The following is a 19,688-nucleotide window of genomic DNA, read 5'->3' as shown; positions in this document are numbered from 1 at the left end:
AGAACTGAAGACAGCGACAATGTCATGAGCAAATGAAGAAACGATTTTTGCTGTGGGAGGAAGAGCATTGGACTCAGAGTCAGGAAACCCGAGTTCTTGTTCCAGCTCTGCTGCAAACTCACTGTGTGACCTTGAGCAAGTCATCACCCTCTCTGGGCTTTGGTTTCCATGTTTAGACTAGGTCACCTTTCAGGATCCATGGAATGAAAGGACTCAGCAGTGAGTACAGGAGCCCTAAGGAGGTGGGGACAATGAGACCTGTGTTACCTGTGGCAATTTTGAGAGTTGAGAGCTGGATGCCGACAGGGGCTTTAAAACAGAGAAAGTAGGCTGGGTGCGGTGGCTCACGCCTGTAATCCCAGCACTTTGGGAGGCTGAGGCAGGCAGATCACGAGGTCAGGAGTTCCAGACCAGCCTGGCCAATGTGGTGAAACCCTGTCTCTACTGAAAATACAAAAATTAGCCGGGCACGGTGGTGCGTGACTGTAGTGTCAGCTACTCGGGAGGCTCAGGCAGGAGAATCACTTAAACCCGGGAGGTGGAGGTTGCAGTGAGCCGAGATTATACCACTACACTCCAGCCTGGGCAACAGAGCGAGATTCTGTCTCAACAACAAAACAAAACAAAGGAAAAAACCAGAGAAAGTATTAATAGCGGGAACACATAGGACTCCCTGGTGTTCCCCTGGGGCTAATGCCTGTCTGTTTCTGTGATCTGCTGCTTCTCTACTCGACAAGTCTTACCTGTCCTTGGAGCCCGATTTCAATGTCTCCTTGCCATCTGAGTCCTCAGCACCTAGCCCATTGCCTGATGGCATTGTAAGTGATCAGTGCATGGACTGACATATCTTTCCCCAGGCATTCATCCCAGCCATGAGCATATGTGTCCCTGTATCTCACCCCAGCATACTGTCACATCCCTGTTGCAGGGCTGGAAATAGTGAGTGTTATGCTTGAGATGAAAGAGGAGGTAGTTGAAGGTGAGTTGGCCGTGGGACGCCCATCCTCTGCAGTGCTGTGCTGGTGGCTTCCTCACTGTGCCATGGGCCACACTGACCTGTCGAGAGCCGTATCTGCGTGTGTGGCCAATAGATGGGGCTCAAAGGAGCCATTCTTTGTCATTTTTGTATCCAGCAATTTTTGCTTAAACCATTTGTACTGGGCCTTCTCCTTGATACCAGTTTTTTAAATAACAGAATCCAGTAAACTAAAAAAGCACACAACAAAACCTAGTCATTGCCTCTAAACTCCGTTTGTACACATGCATGCTGGCTTCATGATTGATTTCTCTGCAACAGTCTCTCAGTTCATCCTTTTGCAGGGATTGGTGGGTTTCGTGCAGTGAGGTGGGGGAGATAAAGGGGTGATGGCTTAGAATTGAGAAGAAACGAAGTCTTGTCCTAGCGTGGTGTCTGTGACTCAGATTCTTATTTTCCAAAGTCCCTCCCAGGTCAGTGATTATTGGATCTGGATCATTAATGAGAATTAGAGTTTAAGATACATTTGAACAAGGGGGAGGTGAGAGTGTGAGCTCTTTTTAGAAGAACAGCTTTCACAATTCTGTAAATAAAAGCTGACAGACCCAGTTTGAGATCTTTCCAGAAGCTTTATTCCCAAGCTATTTATTTTAGGTTCCTGTTTTAAGGTTGTTTTCGGCAAAAGGAAAACAAACGCACTCAATGATTTTCTGTTCTGTAGTAGGAAAATCTTCATCTTGGGGTGATCCGGAGCAGTGGGTCAGTCAGTGCCATGTTATTCATGGAGGGATGGCTGTTGTCATGGTGGGCAGCATGCTGGGTGCTAGAGGAAGACACAGGGCTTATGGGCTTCAGCAAGAAGCTTCAAGTTCATTTGCGGGTTGAAAAATACATCTAAAAATCCCCAACTAGACCAGTGCAAAAAGATTCCCACTGACCTAAACTGGTACAGTGTGAACATCAGAAGATAGTGCTGATTGTAGTGGATGAAAGCACTGTAAATGTAAATCCGTGAGATGATGGTGATGACAAGCCAAAGAACTAATTGATCACATTGGGGTTGCTGGGGATCAATGCATCATTTAGAAGATATATAAGGACAAGATTTTTTTTGTTTGTTTGAGATGGAGTCTTGCTCTGTTGCCCAGCCTAGAGTGCACTGGTGTTATCTCTGCTCACAGCAACCTTCACCTTCTAGGTTCAAGTGATTCTCCTGCCTCAGCCTCCTGAGTAGCTGGGATTACAGGCATGTGCCACCATGCCTGGCTAATTTTTGTATTTTTAGTAGAGACAGGGTTTCACCATGTTGGCCAGGCTGGTCTCAAACTCCTGACCTCAGGTGATCCACCAGTTTCAGCCCCCCAAAGTGCTGGGATTACAGGTGTGAGCCACCGTGTCTGGCCAATAATTTTTTTAAAAACAAAAAAACTTAACCTATACCAGGTAGTCAGTTGAGGAGCCCAGAAGGAGGGATGATAAGGAGTACTTTCGTATTTCTTGGTGCTGGAACATGAAGCCTACTACCAGGGAGAAGGCTGGCTCCTCTCTCCTGCCAAGGGCTGGAGGCAGCCTGTGTGGTCCACAAAGTGCATTGACCCTCCTACCAACTCTATGGTCTGGGGCAGGTGACATGACTCTCTGAACTGCACTTGGTTCAGAAGAAAATAGGGATCATGATAGCCAACTCTTAGTGCTGTCAGGTTAAATGGAACAAAAGACTTACAAGCGACCTAGTAGGCATGAACCATATGCGAAGTCCCTTCCCGCTGGGTGTTCACTTAGAGCAGCACTGAGGGTCCAGTCCTCCTCGTGGTTTGAAGGACACCTCGAGGCTGGGTAGAGTCTTCAGCTTCTCTCCTGCCGGTGCTTTGTATTCATTGCCCAGCACCGTGAAGGAGGACACCACGGCCCGGCTCCCCTCTGTTGGTGTCTCTTGAAAGACCCATGGCTCAGAAAGCAGCGAGCGAGGGAGTGAGCAGGAGCATGGAGGTTGCGTTTCTGTTTCTGTCATCCAGTGGACAGACAGTATGTAGTGACAGATGCCTGCCTGTGGCCACCAGCTCCCTTCCTGAACCCACCGAAACTGCCCATGTCTTGATCACTAATTTTGAGATAGTTTAAAAATAGTATGTGGTTTGAAAGGACCTTGCCTTCACTGTTAACCACGCTCTAGAATTATAAATAGAGTAAAACAGAAGGAATTATTGATCCATCTGTGAAACTGGATTTTAAAAACCTAAAAATTAGATACTTTTGTTTGACAAGGTAAACTTTTTAACGATGAAACAAACATCGCGTGGTAGAGTAGGAGAGTGGACTTTGGAATCACAAGATTTGGGTTTGAATCCCAGCTCCGCCGCTTTCTGGCTGTGTTTCCTCAGATGAATTATTTGATCTCTTTGAGCCCTAATTTCCTAATAGTGTTATGAGAAACAATTCATGTCTTATGAAGTTTAGAAAAAATATATGTAAAGTTTGTGCTTTGAATAAGTGACACCTGTTGCTGCTGTTACTTTTGTTAGTGTTACTGGTTATGTGCCTAGTGTGGTAAACTAAGTCTCTTTACCTGGTTCTTGCATTCCTCCTCTGACCTTGAGAGCATCTCCCAGCAGGTCTTTATCCTTTATGCAGCTGATGCTGCAGGCCCAGCATCACTGTGACTTACCAAGGTCATACAGATGTTTGCTGGCGGACATAGGACTGGAACCTAGATCTTCCGAGGGCTCCTGAGGAGCTGTGTGTGCGGGTGTGTGCGTGTGCACGTGTATGTTTCTGTCTGAATTTGTTGAATCTGGTCTCAGAAATTCATTTAATTTATCTAGAACTCCCAGGCTCTTTTCTGGAATGTTAAAAAAAGAGAAAGGACTCAAACAGTGAAATGAGTTGTCTCTTGTGTCTGCTGGATCCCCATTAGAGCCCTCTAGTCCCCCAAATGCCACTAGAGGTCAAGGACATGGTGCTTCCCCCCTAGGATGGGCGAGCAGACCGTTCTTGGGTCATAGGGATTGGCTGAGGGTCCAGGACAACCCTCCAGGAACAAATGTTCCCTCGTTTCCCTCATTGTCAGGCCCAGCCTGGGCATTGGCATTAGCTGACAGTGGTCTCATTTCCCCGAGAAGGAATTTGGGAGCTACAGATGGGCTCTCAGGATCTGTCCCCTGGTGGAGGAGCTGCAGCACTAAGGCTGTCTCTGGTGGAGTTCACATCCAAGTTCACACCACAGGTCTGGCTGCTCCATTGTGCCTGTAAATAGTTGTGTTATATTTCCAATTGAACTGATGAAAACAGAAATTAGGTAGCCATGGAGATAGAAGTTGTTTTTTTATAGACTGGTTGGTTTCATTTGAAAGTGCCTGACCTAGTAGTGAGGGAATTATATTCAACCACATTAATTTACCAGAATCACCTGTGTCCCCTCCCCCATTCCTACCCACGGTTCTGAATCAGAGGTCTGAGATGGGACAGTGGTGTCTAGAGTTTGGTGAAAATCCATGCATGCTTTTGGTAGCCAGTATGGATTGAGAACCACTGTGCCAGAGACCCAGAGTCCAGATTTTTCACTCTTAACAGGTGCTACTTTGAGGCCTAAATAATAATAAAATGCTATGACACGTAGCACCTGGTTTCCTTTTTCTGCTCAAACAACATGTATGTTGTCTAATATTTCAGGCACACAACTTGGTCAAAGATGAATACAACTTAGTCTGTAAACTCTAAGCACGTCCAGTGTATGGGGAACACATTTACCAGACCATTTCAATATAACATGCTGAGTGCAAGGGTAGGAGAGGTGCCAGTGAAATACCCAGGGTGTAGGGCAGAGTCATGGAAGGCTTCCTGGAGGAAGCATGAGTCTGTAGGATGCAGAGGAGTTTGGGAGGGAAGGGCCCCTGGGTAGAAGTTGCATCCTGAGCAGAGCCACTGAAGCTGCAAGACCACTGCTGTTCCTGTGTGAAAAGGAGAAGGAGCTGCGGTGTGTGGCTCTGAATTAGAGTCCTGGGCTTCAGGCTAGAGAGGAATGGCGCATCTGTGGTTGAGTTTCTGGGAGGGGACTGAGTCTGGTGACTTCTGCCATCATTTGGTGAAGGAAGAGTCCTCGGAGGGGTGGACATGTTGTGTGTCCTCGGCCGTCTCATCTGGTAATGCTGAGGACCACTGGACGTGGGCAAGGGCTTCCCCTCTTGCACCCCACACTTGTTCTTTGGGATCTGTTGCCGGCACCACGGGTTGTTGTCAGGATAACGAAGCTATTTCTGTTCCTGGTGCAGCTTGATTTTTCTCAGATTTTTCTTCTGCTGATGTGTTCAGTGTTATTCAGAACCGAGAAGAACCTGGTGGGGAGTGAGGGTGGCATGCCTGAGACTCACAGTGCCTCCCTCATTCTGTTGCAGCTCACGTGGAAAATGAAGAGCAGTACACCCAGGCTCTGGAGAAGTTCGGTGGCAATTGCGTATGCAGAGATGACCCGGATTTAGGAAGTGCGTTCCTGAAGTTCTCAGTGTTTACAAAGGAGTTGACAGCACTTTTCAAAAACCTGGTAAGCAGCTCTGTGTATGAAATGCTGTGGTTACTTCAGATGGGAAAGAGGCTCAGTAGAGGATACTTAAGGTTTGTTTGATAAACTAGGAATGCATTTCATAGTTCCTTGGGTACCTAAAATAATTATGTTTTCTATACACATTGGGTCAATTTGGAATAAAGTTTAAAATTGTAATTTTTACTTTAGCAGGACTTAAAATTCAGCTCTGCAATTTAAATGTACACAGCTATGGGACAAAACGGGTAAATGCATTCATCTTCTTAAGGGCCTCTGATTTGAATTTTTAATAGTTTCTAAACTGTGTAGAATACTTTCTTTCTGGTAATTATAGTAGGCATTTAAGCTTATAATATTTAATAAATATGTTTCAGGCCCGTCTTACACAGCAAGGTAACCTGTAATCAAAGCACAGAAATTACCATGAATATTTAAAGGCCTTTTGTTCTCCCAAGTATAGAACCTAAAAAAAAAACCTGGTCTGAGAGCAGTGCCTGAGTTTTCAGCCGTGGGAATGCAGCGCTGGTGCCTGCTGCCTGTGGCTGCTGCTTGGTACTGTGGGTGAATCGCGCCTTTCTTGTGCCTGGCAGCTCTGTGCTGTCCTTGTGATAGGGACAACGTTTTGAAGAAGTGGGCAGCCCAAGAGGGCTGTTTGGGACCCTGCCCTGGTGGAATGGACCTTGGGATTGCCCCAGCTTTTCTTTCCTGTTTGTCTTCTCCAGTTTCTCCTAAAGGTCATGGAAGAGGTCAAGAACTCAGTAATGCTTTCTCTGTAGGCCACAAATAACAGCATCTTTTTCATGTCCTGTATTAGAAAGCTCATAACAAGTGAAAAACAGCTTATTCTTGAGATGGTGATGACAGTGGTTTTGTGAGACGGACCTAAGAAGGAGAGAAGTGAGGGAGCATCACGTGTGAGTTCCTAATGGGAAGGGGAAGAGCAGGAGCACTCGGGTCCTTGCTCTCTCTCCCCATCTTCACTTATGAACATTTCTGTAGGAAATGGTAAAAGTAAAAAGCTGTTGCTCCGCTTGAGCTTTTCACTTGGAGGAATTTGAAATCCCTTGGGGCTTTGGTTGAGCTCATCCCCCTTCATCCCTATCCTAGAGTGGCAGCCCACCTGCTCAGCAGTGGAGCCCTCGCCCTGCCTTAGCCCCGTGCCCTGGATGCTTCCAGGCATGCATGGTAGGGTCTCACCACCGGGTAAGGAAAGAGTGGAGATTTTTTTTAAACTGGAGAAACTGCATGTGCCCAGGGTAGAGATCCATAGATGCTGCCATGGAGGGCGTCTCCTGGTGGAAAAGTCAGTTGGCTGCCTGCTCTCCCCACACCTGGGTGGATAAGCCCTTTCCACACACACAGAGCTGCCTGTGAGCCTCCTGGTGCCTCACGCTTCAGTACAGATGAGCAGCCTCCAGCATGAGGGAGACCAGAATTAGAAAAATAAACGTACAGGAAGACTGGGATGCAGCTTGCTATTAAAGAAGGCCAGGGACATGACTAAGATAAGAAAATATAACTTTAAAAATCCAACAGGAAGGGTTGGAGTAGAGGAAATCTCTTAGAAAATAGATCCAAAAGACCAAAAAGTGGGAAACAGATAAAAGACAAAACAAGGATTAATTCTCAAGGCCCAGCATCCAACTGGCAGGTGTTTTAGAAAGAAAGTAGGATGTCATCAGTGCAACAAATCTAAAGGCAGTTTCTAAAAATGGAACGGAAGAGTCTCCAAGTTGAGAGGCTCGCAAGTGCCCAGCGCAATCAGGGAAAAGACCTGCCCTAAGCATCCCTGTGTGAACTTGCAAAAGATCTTAAAAGCTTCCAGACAGCACCCAGAGGATTCGGAATCAGAATGGTGGTGAGCTTCTCCGCAGCAGCACTGGAAACGTCACGGCATGGAGCAATGCCATTAAAATCGTGAGGAAACTAACTCAGCCTGGAATTACGCCCAGCCAATCAAATATGAGAGTACAATTAAAGATATTTTCAGACACGCAAGGCTCAAAAACTTTGGCTCCCATGTGTCATTTCTCTGAAACTCCTAAAGGATGTATTTTAGTAAAATGAAGGGGAAAGCCAAGAAAGAGGAAATTGAAAGTCGGGAAACAGGACCCAACACAGGAAATCAAGCAGTGGAAGGGAATTCCAAGATGATGGCGAAGGGAAGTCCCAGCGGGGCTGCCAAGCAGGGAGCCTAGAAAGCAGCCAGCCCACGATGGCCGACGATGTAGGAGATGGGTGGAGGCCCAGGTTCTGCTTCTCCCTCCGAGACACCTAGCCCTTTAGCTTTATTCACCTGATGGCTAGACCTGGACTGTCTCAGCTCTAACATGGAGAGACTAACGCCATACCTGATTCTGTGGATAGATTATAGCCAGCTGGTGACTCTTATACAGGATAGCTTATTTAATTCTTACGACAATCCCATAAGGTCAGTCAGTGTCATTCCCACTTTACAGATTAGATAACTGAGGCCCTGAATGGTCTGAAGAGCTAATATCTGGCCTGGCACAATGGCTCACATGTGTCATCCCAGCACTTCGGGAGGCCAAGGTGGGTGGATTGCTTTGAACCCAGGAGTTCAAGACCAGCCTGGGCAACATGGGGAAACCCTGTTTCTATAAAAATTACAAAACTTAGCTGGGCATGGTGGCTCATGCCTGTAGTCCCTGCTACTCGGGAGGCTGAGGCTGAGGCTGAAGAATTGCTTAAGCTCAGGAAGCGGAAATTGCAGTGAGCTGACATCACGCCACTGTACTCCACCTGGGTGACAGAGAGTGAGACCCTGTCTCAAAAAAAAAAAAAAGAAGAAGAAGAAGAAAAAGCTAATATCTCTCTTGGGAGGCTCAGAGTCCTTGCCTAGGCAAGCCCACTTGGAGCACTCCACACCATGGAATTCGGACGAAACTAACTTGTCTCAGTTAACAACAAAGGCAGTTGCGCGTAGTTAAATAAAAGCAATTCCTCCCTCTCCTTTATAAAATTTCCTGCAAAAGCAGAAAGCAGAGCAGGGCCTGCATGTTACAGCTGGTACATTGCTCACCACCCTGTGACTTTGCCAGTTTTTAATGCTTCACACATCACTGCAGGTCCTAGTTGCTGTCCAGCTTTCTACAGTGAGTAAAGGTATCAATAAAGGTATCCGTGGCAGTGATTTGATGAGCACCCAGGGTGTAGCAATCACTGGGCTATGCATGAAGGATACTCTGTTTCATTTATTCCACTTGGCACCTGTGCAGGATAGTTTGTATTACAATCATCTTAAGGCACACAGTCACTTACAGGGCCCTTAGCTAGTGAGGGACAGAGTTGGGATTCAAACCCAGGTATTAACACTCCAAACCCATGTTGTTGTCATTGTGACATTTAAAGGACCCACAGCCTCTTACCACCTTCTTGACTGATCATAAGGGTTCAAGTTTCAGCTTGCACTTTATGGAAGTCGGATTGTTGATCCTATTTCCTGGCAAAGATCAAAGAGAGAGAAAATTTCTTATTTGAGCCAAAATTAGCACTCACCACGCCTGATTTTCCAGGCCAGAGCCTGTGTGGAAGCTGCACAGCCAGAGGAAGGCCAAGTGGCGGCTCCTGCAAAGCTGGGTAGACGGGGAGTGGATTATAGGAGAAGTCTCCTTTTTTGGAATTTTGTATACCATTCTTCTTCCTATTTTTGGTCACATCTGTCTTATCTCATATTTTCCAAGCCTTGCTTTTACTTTCCCTCGGGCTTTTAAAAACATTTCAGTTCTGTCCAGCTAAGACTCACAGTGCTACCTCTTGTCCAGAAAGAATAACAATTACCACCTACCTGCTTGGAGGCGTGAAAGAATATTTATAAAGCAGTTGGAAGGTCTCCAGAGAAATGCCAGCTTAATATAAAGCAAGATTTTCTTCCTGATGGGTGAGATTCTCACCTGCAGAAGCCTGTGAATTTTCTCTGCGGTGATGCAGGATGAAAGGGAAAACCAGGCGGCGCCAGAAGTGTGACATGTGTGAAAATAAAGTGCTTATGAAGTCTGCCCAGTTTCAGGGCTTCTTTTCCTCTTCCCAGATGGATGTGAGAATCCTGAAAAGACTCCAAGGGTCACCTCTGTGCTGAGAAGTGGCTCTCTAATGAAAGGCTACATTTCAGGGCCAGTTTCTGAAAGGTTCGTTACAGATATGTAGTCTCTGTCTCCAGTGTTAGAGGATCGTTAGTGAAAGATGTCCTCACGGTCTGCAGAACCCGCTCTACATGAAGATCAGCATCTGTTGAAAGCAGTGGCCGGTGCTGACGAGAGAACAGAGTTGCAGCATGAGATCTGAGGTGACCCTGGGCTAAGGAGTTGTCCCTCACCCACGTTGATAGAGGAAATGGAAAGCTCTACCAAGCAACATGCTTATCAATCATCTTTTTTTTTATTTTTTAAACACAGATGATGTGAGTTAGAAGACTTATTTTTGAGACGGAGTCTCACTCTGTCACCCAGGCTGGAGTGCAGTGGTGTAATCTTATCTCACTGCAACCTCTGCCTCACGGGTTCAGGCGATCCTTCTGCCTCAGCCTCCCGAGTAGCTGGGACTACAGGTGCGTGCCACCATGCCCGGCTAATTTTTATATTTTTAGCAGAGATGGGGTTTCACCATATTCACCAGGCTGGTCTTGAACTCCTGACCTCATGATCCGCCCACCTCGGCCTCCCAAAGTGCTGGGATTACAGGCATGAGCCACCACTCCTGGCCAACTTTTTATTTTATCTTATTTTTTTTTTTTTTTTAGACAGAGTCTCTCTGTGTCGCCCAGGCTAAAATGCAGTGGTGCGATCTTGGCTCACTGCAGCCTCTGCCTCCCGGGTTCCAGCCATTCTTGTGCCTCAGCTTCCCAAGTAGCTGGGATTATAGGCACGAGCCACCACACCCAGCTAAGTTTTGTATTTTTAGTGCAGACAGGGTTTCTCCATGTTGGCCAGGCTGGTCTCGAACTCCTGACCTCAAGTGATCCACCTGCCTGGGCCTCCCAAAGTGCTGGGATTACAGGTGTGAGCCACCACACTTGGCCAGAAGACATTATAGCTAACCTTACTAGGGAGTTAGTAAGGTTCTGTTGGGATTAGTGGTAGTTTGTGGCTTTGTCCTATGTACTGCACCTGGCAGATGGGCATCCTGGCCTGGCTGCATTGGTACTAGTACAGCAGGACTCTGCCCGGCGCTGTCAGGCTTAGGTGGAGTGTGAGCTGATTAGTAAGGCTTGTATTAGTATTAGTAAGGCTTGTCTCATCATTCAGTGTAGACATCTTGCTACCAGAGGTCCTCACCCTCAGTACTTCCATAGACTTTCTCCTATGAAAATATCTTAGATTCTTAAATGTCTTACTTTTTTTTTTTTAATTAAACAAGAGCAATGATCATATCGTCTTTCTAGGGGGAAGATTTAAGTCACTGTTTTGGACATAAACTAATGGACTATGCTGAAATCTAGAGACATCATCAGTGGCTTGGGGTACATGGGAATATCTGCCCTTGGATTAGTCCTGTACTGTTATTAGGTGTCCATTTCTGACATTTGCTTTTTAATATTCTGACACTTTTTCTATTGGTTGCCCTTTTTCCTGCTATCAGTGCTTGGGTGCCTCTAACGTCTCTGTTTTACAGTGCTGCGAACTGAAGAACAAGATGACTTGTGTGGCTTGTTAGATTCGTGTGCAAATTAGGAGTCCATAGGCTTCGAGTGAGTCGGGCTTGAGGGCTAGGGCTGGCTTTGAGTGAGGAAGGGAGAGAGAGTACCATGATGGACTTGCTGACAGTCACTTTAGGCCCCTAGAAACCTCTGCCATTTAGATTTTAGTATGGCCTCACTTATAGTTGGAAATTCCTTATCTAAGACCCAAAAGACTTCAACGCTAAGCTGGTTCTATACTCACAAATCTCTAACCAAAAACAAAAGCACGTTGTTTGATCGAGACGATGAACAAATAAGACTGGCATCAGATATCTACATTTTGGTTGTGGCATAGCCACATAATAGGTTTCCATTGGACTTGGATACTGTTGCTTTTTGGGGTTGGGAGGGAATGCTACGATACTGTAACCCCCACACAGAGAAAGTGGGAAAAGCCATACATATTGGGCAAAGATAGGGTGGTGAGGCCTTGGACGCGGGAGGGTGAGCTCACGGAGACAAGGACTGGGCACCTGCTGAGTGCTGTCCATGTGCTGGTGACCTCGGGCAACTCCTGCCTGGGCAGGGGACACAAATGCTTTTATTAGAAGACAGCCTGTGCCGGGATGGCCACTGGCAGCCTGCGGAGCCCTGAGGGTACAGCATTGGAAGCAGGAAGCAGTGACTTCCCGCCCCGAACCCTGGGTCCCTGGTTCCTTGGATCCCTGGGGGTGGAGGGGCACTGCGCTATGGCACTTGTCCTTCTGCACACAAGCCTGCTTGCAAGGTTTAGAAATCAGTGTCTTCACAATTCTCAAATGTGTGTAGGACACACTGTTTCTGTCTGAAAGTATTAATGAACCTAAAACGGTTTGTTTTTCTTTTTGTCATTGTGTTTTCTCAATTGCTGGCTATTAAAGGGACAACTGCCATGATATAGGTTACCTCAAACTTAAAAAAGAAATTGTTTGCCAAATCTACAAGGTACTGTGTGGAATGGCTATAGTGGGGATGTAGATAGGGGGTGGAAGGGCTGTGGGAGTGTAGATATGGGGTGGAGGGGCTGTAAGGGGGTATAGATACAGTGGGAGGGCTGTAGGGGGATGTATAAAGGTGGGAGGGCTGTAGGGGGATGTATACAGGTGGGAGGGCTGTAGTCGTGGGAGTGTAGGTACAGGGTGGAGAGGGAGTATAGATCTTGTTGGAGAGGCTGCAGTGGTGAAGTTCAGATATTGGTGGAGGGGCTGTAATAGTGGGGTGTAGATATTGGTGGAGGAGGTTGTAATAGTGGGGTGTAAATATTGGTGGAGGGGCTGTAATAGTGGGGTGTAGATATTGGAGGAGGTTGTAATAGTGGGATGTAAATATTGGTGGAGGGGCTGTAATAGTGGGGTATAGATATTGGTGGAGGGGCTGGAGTAGTGGGCTGTAGATATTGGTGGACGGGCTGTAATAGTGGGGTATAGATATTGGTAGAGGGACTGGAGTAGTGGGGTATAGATATTGGTGGAGGGGCTGCAATAGTGGGGTGTAGATATTGGTGGAAGGGCTGGAGTAGTGGGGCGTAGCTATTGGTGGAAGAGCTGGAGTAGTAGGGTGTAGGTGTTGATGGAGGGGCTGTAATAGTGGGGTGTAAATATTGGTAGCGGGGCTGGAGTAGTGGGGTGTAGGTGTTGATGGAGGGGCTGTAATAGTGGGGTGTAGATATTGGTGGAGGGGCTGTAATAGTGGGGTGTAGATATTGGTGAAGGGGCTGGAGTAGTGGGGTATAGATATTGGTGGAGGGGCTGTAATAGTGGGGTATAGATATTGGTGGAGGGGCTGGAGTAGTGGGGTATAGATATTGGTGGAAGGGCTGGAGTATTGGGGTATAGATATTGGTGGAGGGGCTGTAGTAGTGGGTTATAGATATTGGTGGAGGGGCTGGAGTAGTGGGGGATAGATATTGGTGGAGGGGCTGGAGTAGTGGGGTATAGATATTGGTGGAAGGGCTGGAGTATTGGGGTATAGATATTGGTGGAGGGGCTGTAATAGTGAGGTATAGATATTGGTGGAGGGGCTGTAGTAGTGGGGTATAGATATTGGTGGAGGGGCTGTAGTAGTGGGGTATAGATATTGGTGGAGGGGCTGTAACAGTGGGGTATAGATATTGGTGAAGGGGCTGTAGTAGTGGGTTATAGATATTGGTGGAGGGGCAGTAACAGTGGGGTATAGATATTGGTGAAGGGGCTGTAGTAGTGGGGTATAGATATTGGTGGAAGGGCTGGAGTAGTGGGGTATAGATATTGGTGGAGGGGCTGTAACAGTGGGGTATAGATATTGGTGGAAGGGCTGTAGTAGTGGGGTATAGATATTGGTGGAGGGGCAGTAATAGTGGGGTATAGATATTGGTGGAGGGGCTGTAGTAGTGGGGTATAGATATTGGTGGAGGGGCTGTAGTAGTGGGGTATAGATATTGGTGGAGGGGCTGGAGTAGTGGGGTGTAGATATTGGTGGATGGGCTATAATAGTGGGGTATAGATATTGGTGGAGGGGCTGTAATAGTGGGGTATAGATATTGGTGAAGGGGCTGGAGTAGTGGGGTATAGATATTGGTGGAGGGGCTGTAGTAGTGGGGTATAGATATTGGTGGAGGGGCTGTAACAGTGTGGTGTACATGTTGGTGAAGGGGCTGGAGTAGTGGGGTATAGATATTGGTGGAGGGGCTGCAATAGTGGGGTATAGATATTGGTGGAAGGGCTGGAGTAGTGGGGCGTAGCTATTGGTGGAAGAGCTGGAGTAGTAGGGTGTAGGTGTTGATGGAGGGGCTGTAATAGTGGGGTGTAAATATTGGTAGCGGGGCTGGAGTAGTGGGGTGTAGGTGTTGATGGAGGGGCTGTAATAGTGGGGTGTAGATATTGGTAGAGGGGCTGGAGTAGTGGGGTGTAGCTGTTGATGGAGGGGTTGTAATGGGGTATAAATATTGGTGAAGGGGCTGGAGTAGTGGGGTATAGATACTGGTAGAGAGGCTGGAGTAGTGGGGTGTAGATATTGGTGGAGGGGCTCTAGGGGTGTAGAGAAGGAGTGGGAGCGCTGTAGGAGGGTGTAATACCAAGTGGAGGGTTGTAGTACTGGGGGTGGAGATACGGCCTGGTAGGGCTGTAGGGAATAGATAGATACCAGGTAGGAGGGCTGTAGTAGTCGGGGGTGTGAGTGAAGGAGGTCGGGAGCCACATCCGCAGCAGGGGTGCAGAAGAGCAGCCCTGTTGGCTTGGGTGCCTGAGAGGGCCTCATGGACGTTTCCCAGACTTTCTTAAAGGCAGAAGAGCGGCTGCTGCAGGTGGAGGGATAGGGACCACAGGTGTTCGCTGTTCTAAGAAAGGTTGATAATGGAAGAGGAAAGCCAGGTGGGAAGGGTTCCTAGGGTGAGAGGGGCTCGAGCCTGTTTCCGGGCCCCAGGGAAGGAACTGGAAGCTCAAGGTTGATGAGAAGGAAAATGGGGGGCTGTGAGCTATAGAGACCCTGTGCCCCTTTGTCCTCGGGATGATGGGCCCAGCCAGGAGTCAAGCCTCTGCCCCGGCTCACTGAGGGAATTGTCAGCGAATTGATAGAAATTCAGCATGTGCTTGTTTGCATTCCCCTTTCTTTGGGAACTTTCCGCTCTTTGGTAATCATTGCTTAAAATCTGAAGCCTGGCACCCCACATCAGTGCTCATATACTCCAGGTTCTAGCTTAGAAGGCATGTGGGCAGGGTTTGTACCATTGGTGCCACAGGAGCCCTGGCCGGGCACCCACAGAGCATCACTGGAATCGCTTGGGGCTTCTTAGAATTCCAGCCTCCCCAAGGCCTGTGAAGCCAGAGTCTTAGTGTGTAGGAGCTCCAGGCAATAGCAGGCAGTCAAGCTTGAGCAGCACTGCCCTGGAGCAGAGGTCCTCCAAGTGCGGCCCCTGGGCCAGCTGCACCAGCAGCACCGGAATTGTTAGAAATGCACAGCCCCAACCTCCACACCTCACCTGCAGGGTTGTGGCTCTCCAGCTGGGGTGCATCAGCATCACCTGCATGGCTTGTTAAACCACACCTGTTGGACTCCCCCAAGAGTTTCTGATTCCACAGGCCTGGGGTAGGGCCCAGGGTTTTGCATTTCCTGTTCCTAGTCATGCTGGCCTTGCTGGTCGGGAGCCACACTGAGAACCGCTGCCCGGAGGACAGCCTCGGTCCAGTGCTTCCGACTCTCACCCTTGGTGAGATGGAGACTTTGCGTGCCCCAGGTCCTGCGGAGGTCAGAGCTACTTCCTAAACCTGGATTCTTGGAGGTAATGCCTTTGAAAAAGTACTTTCGTTTCTGGTTGATGGCTTCAGCAAATGGTTTACCATCATCCGGTGTTAGAAGTAGTTTTGGGTGCCTGAGTCCTGGGTTCTCCAGTGCTGCCCTCCGGCTTCCAGAACCGGCCTTCAGTGGGTGTCCGCGCGGTTGTTGGCGGCCCACTGACGTGTCCAAGCTCTTTGTTTATTCTAGTGGAGAAGGGGGCAGGGGGCCCAGTTTTCTCTCCACTTAAAGCCTGAAAGATCAGAGCTGTTGACTGCCACAGCAGCGGCATTAAGAGCGGAAACCAGGTCAGCGGTTTTCCTCCTTGTTCTGGTGTGAAAGTTGCCAATGTGTTTTTGCCAGCTGGTTGGTTTTCATCTTTCAGTTTGTGTTAAACACTTCGGATCAGCATGGGCTCCCCCTCTCCTTTTTAATTAAACAATCAGCGACTCTGCTGCCAGGGGCGGGCTGGGTGCAACTGTTCAGGAGGGCCCTCTGTGAGAGTGCATAGACGGGAGTGTGTGCATCATGCATGTGTGTATGGTAGACTTCAAGGCAATCCTGTGGCCCAGGGGATCTGTTCACTTACACCAAAAATGAAAGGGGCCTAGATGATTGTATTGGTCAGTTCCTGCACTGCTATAAAGAAATGTCTGAGACTGGATAACTTATATATACATATATATATAAAGAGGTTTAATTGACTCATGGTTCCACAAGCTGTAGAGGAAGCGTGGCAGCGTCTGCTCTGCTCAGCTTCTGGGGAGGCCTCAGGAAGCTTCCAATCATGGCGAAAGGTGAAGGGGGAGCCAGCACTTCACATGGCCGTGGGCAGGGGCAAGAATGAGGCAGGAGGTGCCACACACTTTTAAACTCACTTGCTACACAGTACCAAGGGGCATGGTGCTAAACCAGTCATGAGAACTTCACCACCGTGATCGAGGCCCCAGCTCCGACACTGGAGATTACAATTCGACATGAGGTTTGAGCAGGGACACAGACCCAAACCACGTCAGTGAGTTTCCTCTTTAGAGTTCCCTGGTGTGTACCTGATGGGCTGCTCTGTGTCAAAGGGAATAGGAGGGCTTTTTGATGGAGACAGCACCTAGGATGGCAGCAGGTGCCCAGCCCCAGCTTAGCTTAGCCTGGCCTGGCAGGTGTAAACCATCTTGCCCTGTGACAGCAGGAGTTTAAGTCCAGCTGTCTTTAGTAGTGAGCTGATAGGAAGAGCTCTGGCTTCACAGTTCTAGCCAACTCTGCTGCTAATGGTTGTGTGATTTGGAGGCAACGTGGAGCACTCAAGCCTCTGTTGCCATACCTGCAAAATGGGGGTCACGACACTTATTTCTCAGAGTAATTGTATGGGTTAAATGGGATTAAATGGCCCTGTGTCGTTGGATGGTTTATTCAGGCCGTTTTACTCAATACCTTATGCTTCTCAAAAATACTTTCTGCCTGGATACCCATTCTTTCAGATAAGCAGCCTTTAGAAAGAACAGAACCTGCCAGGCATCCTGCTGCCCCAGGACCTTTGTGTTAGAGTCCCCTTGGCCCAGAGGGCCCTTCCCCCAGGTCCTCACGTGGCTCTCTGCCCACCTCCTTTGCAGTCTGCTCCAAGGCCACTGTATAACGAGGCCTGTTTGACAGTGTTTGAAAGAGTCCCCATCCCACAAATGATCATGGCGTCTTTATTTGTGATACCCGTAGTATCCCCCAAACTGGAAACAACATCTTTGTGATACCCGTAGTATCCCCCAAACTGGAAACAACATCTTTATTTGTGATACCCGTAGTATCCCCCAAACTGGAAACGACATCTTTATTTGTGATACCCGTAGTATCCCCCAAACTGGAAACGACATCTTTATTTGTGATACCCGTAGTATCCCCCAAACTGGAAACGACATCTTTATTTGTGATACCCGTAGTATCCCCCAAACTGGAAACGACTCAAACGTCCATCAACAGGTGTCTGGCTAGACAGCAGTGGAGCCATATGATGGAACAGTGCTGGCCAAGAAAAAGAAGTGAACTACTGGTACATGCAACTACGTGAATGAATTGCAAAGTCATTATGCTCAGTCCCAAAATCATTATGCAGGAAGCCAGATGAAAAAGCATACACGCTGGATGATTCCAGATACCGTATCTAAAATTCCAGAAAATGCAGTGTTCTGTGGCAAAGAAGCAGATCGGGGTTGCCAGAGACTTGGGAGTAAGGAGCTGGAGTTGCAAAAGGAGCACAAGGAAACATCCTCTCGGGGTGAGAGGATACTTTGGCAGTCTGGATTTTGGTGATAGCTTCATAGGAGTATCCATGTGTCATGGCATATCAAGTTGTACTTTAAATGCATGTGGTTTACTGTCTATCCATGACACTTCACTAAAGCTGCTTAAAACTTTTCAAAAGGCATTTGTTCAAAGTGTTGGTGCCCAGTAGAACTGTTTGCATTGATGGGAATGCTGTATATCTGCCTTACTGAGTCTAACAAGTCTCTAGCCACATGTGACTGTTGCATTTGATATGTGGCTAGTGCAACTGAGGAACTCCATTTTTAACTTCCTTTAAGTTTAATCAATTTAAATGTGAAGAGGGGCATGTAGCTAGTGTCTATCCTGTGGGACATCACAGGTCTAAAGCCCACTTTCCCCTCTTTAACGCCTGCCTCACACACATGTCCTAGGCCGTGCGCTCTGGTTCCTGGAAGTGGCTGGAAGCTTCCAGCACTGGAAGGCTGGTTCACACTTGCATATCCTTGTTAATGCTGCAGTCACTGCTAAGAATGCCCTTAACTGATACAGTGAAGTGTGAGGCCTTTCTGCAGCTGCCCACCCTTAGACAAAGTGTTGCCTGGCCTGTGCAGGTGAATAGGTGGTTTGCTTTCTTTGAGGCCGTGCTTTTTCCTATTTAACTCTATGACTGAGCAGCATTTGCTCGAGTTAAAAACTCCCCACATCTCAAAGCGTCTTTTCTACCTCTCGGGTTTCTCATAAACCGGGCATATTCAAATAAGTGACATGACGCAGGCAAGCCTCAGGTAAGATCCTTTGGCCATGTTTTATATTACATGGTGATAGAATGGCCTTTTAAAGGAAAAGCTGATTGTCCTCGAAAAGAGTCGGACTCTGTTAAGGGTTTTGGAGGTGAGCCCTGGGAAGACCTGTTATTTTTTAGACCCATGAGGCTAGAACTGGAAAGATTCTGCCCAGTGACCTTTTGCTGCTCCTTAAAAATAGCTATAAGGTAAGAATCCTGTCTAGCGGCAGGCTTCTAGATGGATCCTTTTGGGCAAGATCATTTGGCAAAGCAGAATGACTCACTGCCTAAGTCAAAGAGAAGGCAGCACTGCAGCTCCTGGGGTGGGGCTGCACCTCCACACTTTGGCTGGATCAGCGGCTGTTGGTCAGCGGCCGGAGAACAGAGAGGGTGGCCTGTGAACTGGGAGATGGGGGAAAGTGGGAAGTGACAGAGCTAGAGGCAATGAGTTTTAAGATCCCCCCACCACCATCCCCCCCCCACCAAAAAAAAATATATTAGGAAGGACATTGTGAAGCGATGACTGTTTGACTGGCTCTGTTCACCTCTCTGTGCCTTCTGGCTTATCTCTGTTTGCTCATCAGCTGTGACATTAGCATAATGATTTTGTTCTTTATGTCTTATAGCCCTGTTTACTGCCTGTTCCACTGACTAAATCATTTTATTTCTACTTGTGAGATCACAGACCTTTGACTACTTACCTTGTCAGACGTATCCAAGTGAACTCCAGGGAAAAACTAAGACAGGAACGGGGCTGCGGGGGATGGGGAAAGGGAGGATTGTTATTTGAAAGATTGCCTGGGCTGGGTGTGGTGGCTCATGCCTATAATCTCAGCACTTTAGGGGGCTGAGGTGAATAGACTGCTTGAGCCCAGAAGTTTGAGACCAGCTTTGGCAACATGACGAGACCCCGTCTCTACAAAAAAATAAAAATAAAAAAATTAGCCAGGCATGGTGTCTCATGCCTGTGGTCCCAGCTACTCGGGAGGCAGAGGTGGGAGGATCACTGGAGCCTCACTGTGTTCCATCCTGGGCGAGAGAGACCCCGTCTCCAAAAAAAAAAAAAAAATTGCCTGCTTGTCGGTCCAAAGTTAATAGCAGTGATTAAGATTAACAATTTGTATTCAGGTTGCACTTGATGTTTTAAAAAGCCATTTTACATAGTATATTTGTTAAAAGTGAGTCAAAACATGAGAAAGCCCCATGCTTTCTC

The 19,688-nt window shown here is 47.7% G+C and overlaps 1 protein-coding gene across 4 annotated transcripts in view; it reads left to right on the top strand.

The window, feature by feature from the left end:
* The window catches only part of ASAP2 (ArfGAP with SH3 domain, ankyrin repeat and PH domain 2), a 203,406-nt gene that overhangs the window by 84,443 nt on the left and 99,275 nt on the right, over positions 1-19,688 (top strand). For all 4 annotated transcript variants that reach the window (XM_033176591.1, XM_033176589.1, XM_033176590.1 and 1 more), the window contains exon 3: positions 5,368-5,513. In XM_033176591.1, coding sequence (XP_033032482.1) covers positions 5,368-5,513 — 146 coding nt within the window. The remainder of the gene's footprint in view (positions 1-5,367; positions 5,514-19,688) is intronic.

The sequence above is a fragment of the Trachypithecus francoisi genome, unplaced genomic scaffold (assembly GCF_009764315.1).
Source record: "Trachypithecus francoisi isolate TF-2019V2 unplaced genomic scaffold, Tfra_2.0 Lachesis_group17, whole genome shotgun sequence".
NCBI classification, from domain to species: Eukaryota; Metazoa; Chordata; class Mammalia; order Primates; family Cercopithecidae; genus Trachypithecus; species Trachypithecus francoisi.
This window is presented reverse-complemented; position numbering and strand designations above follow the sequence as displayed.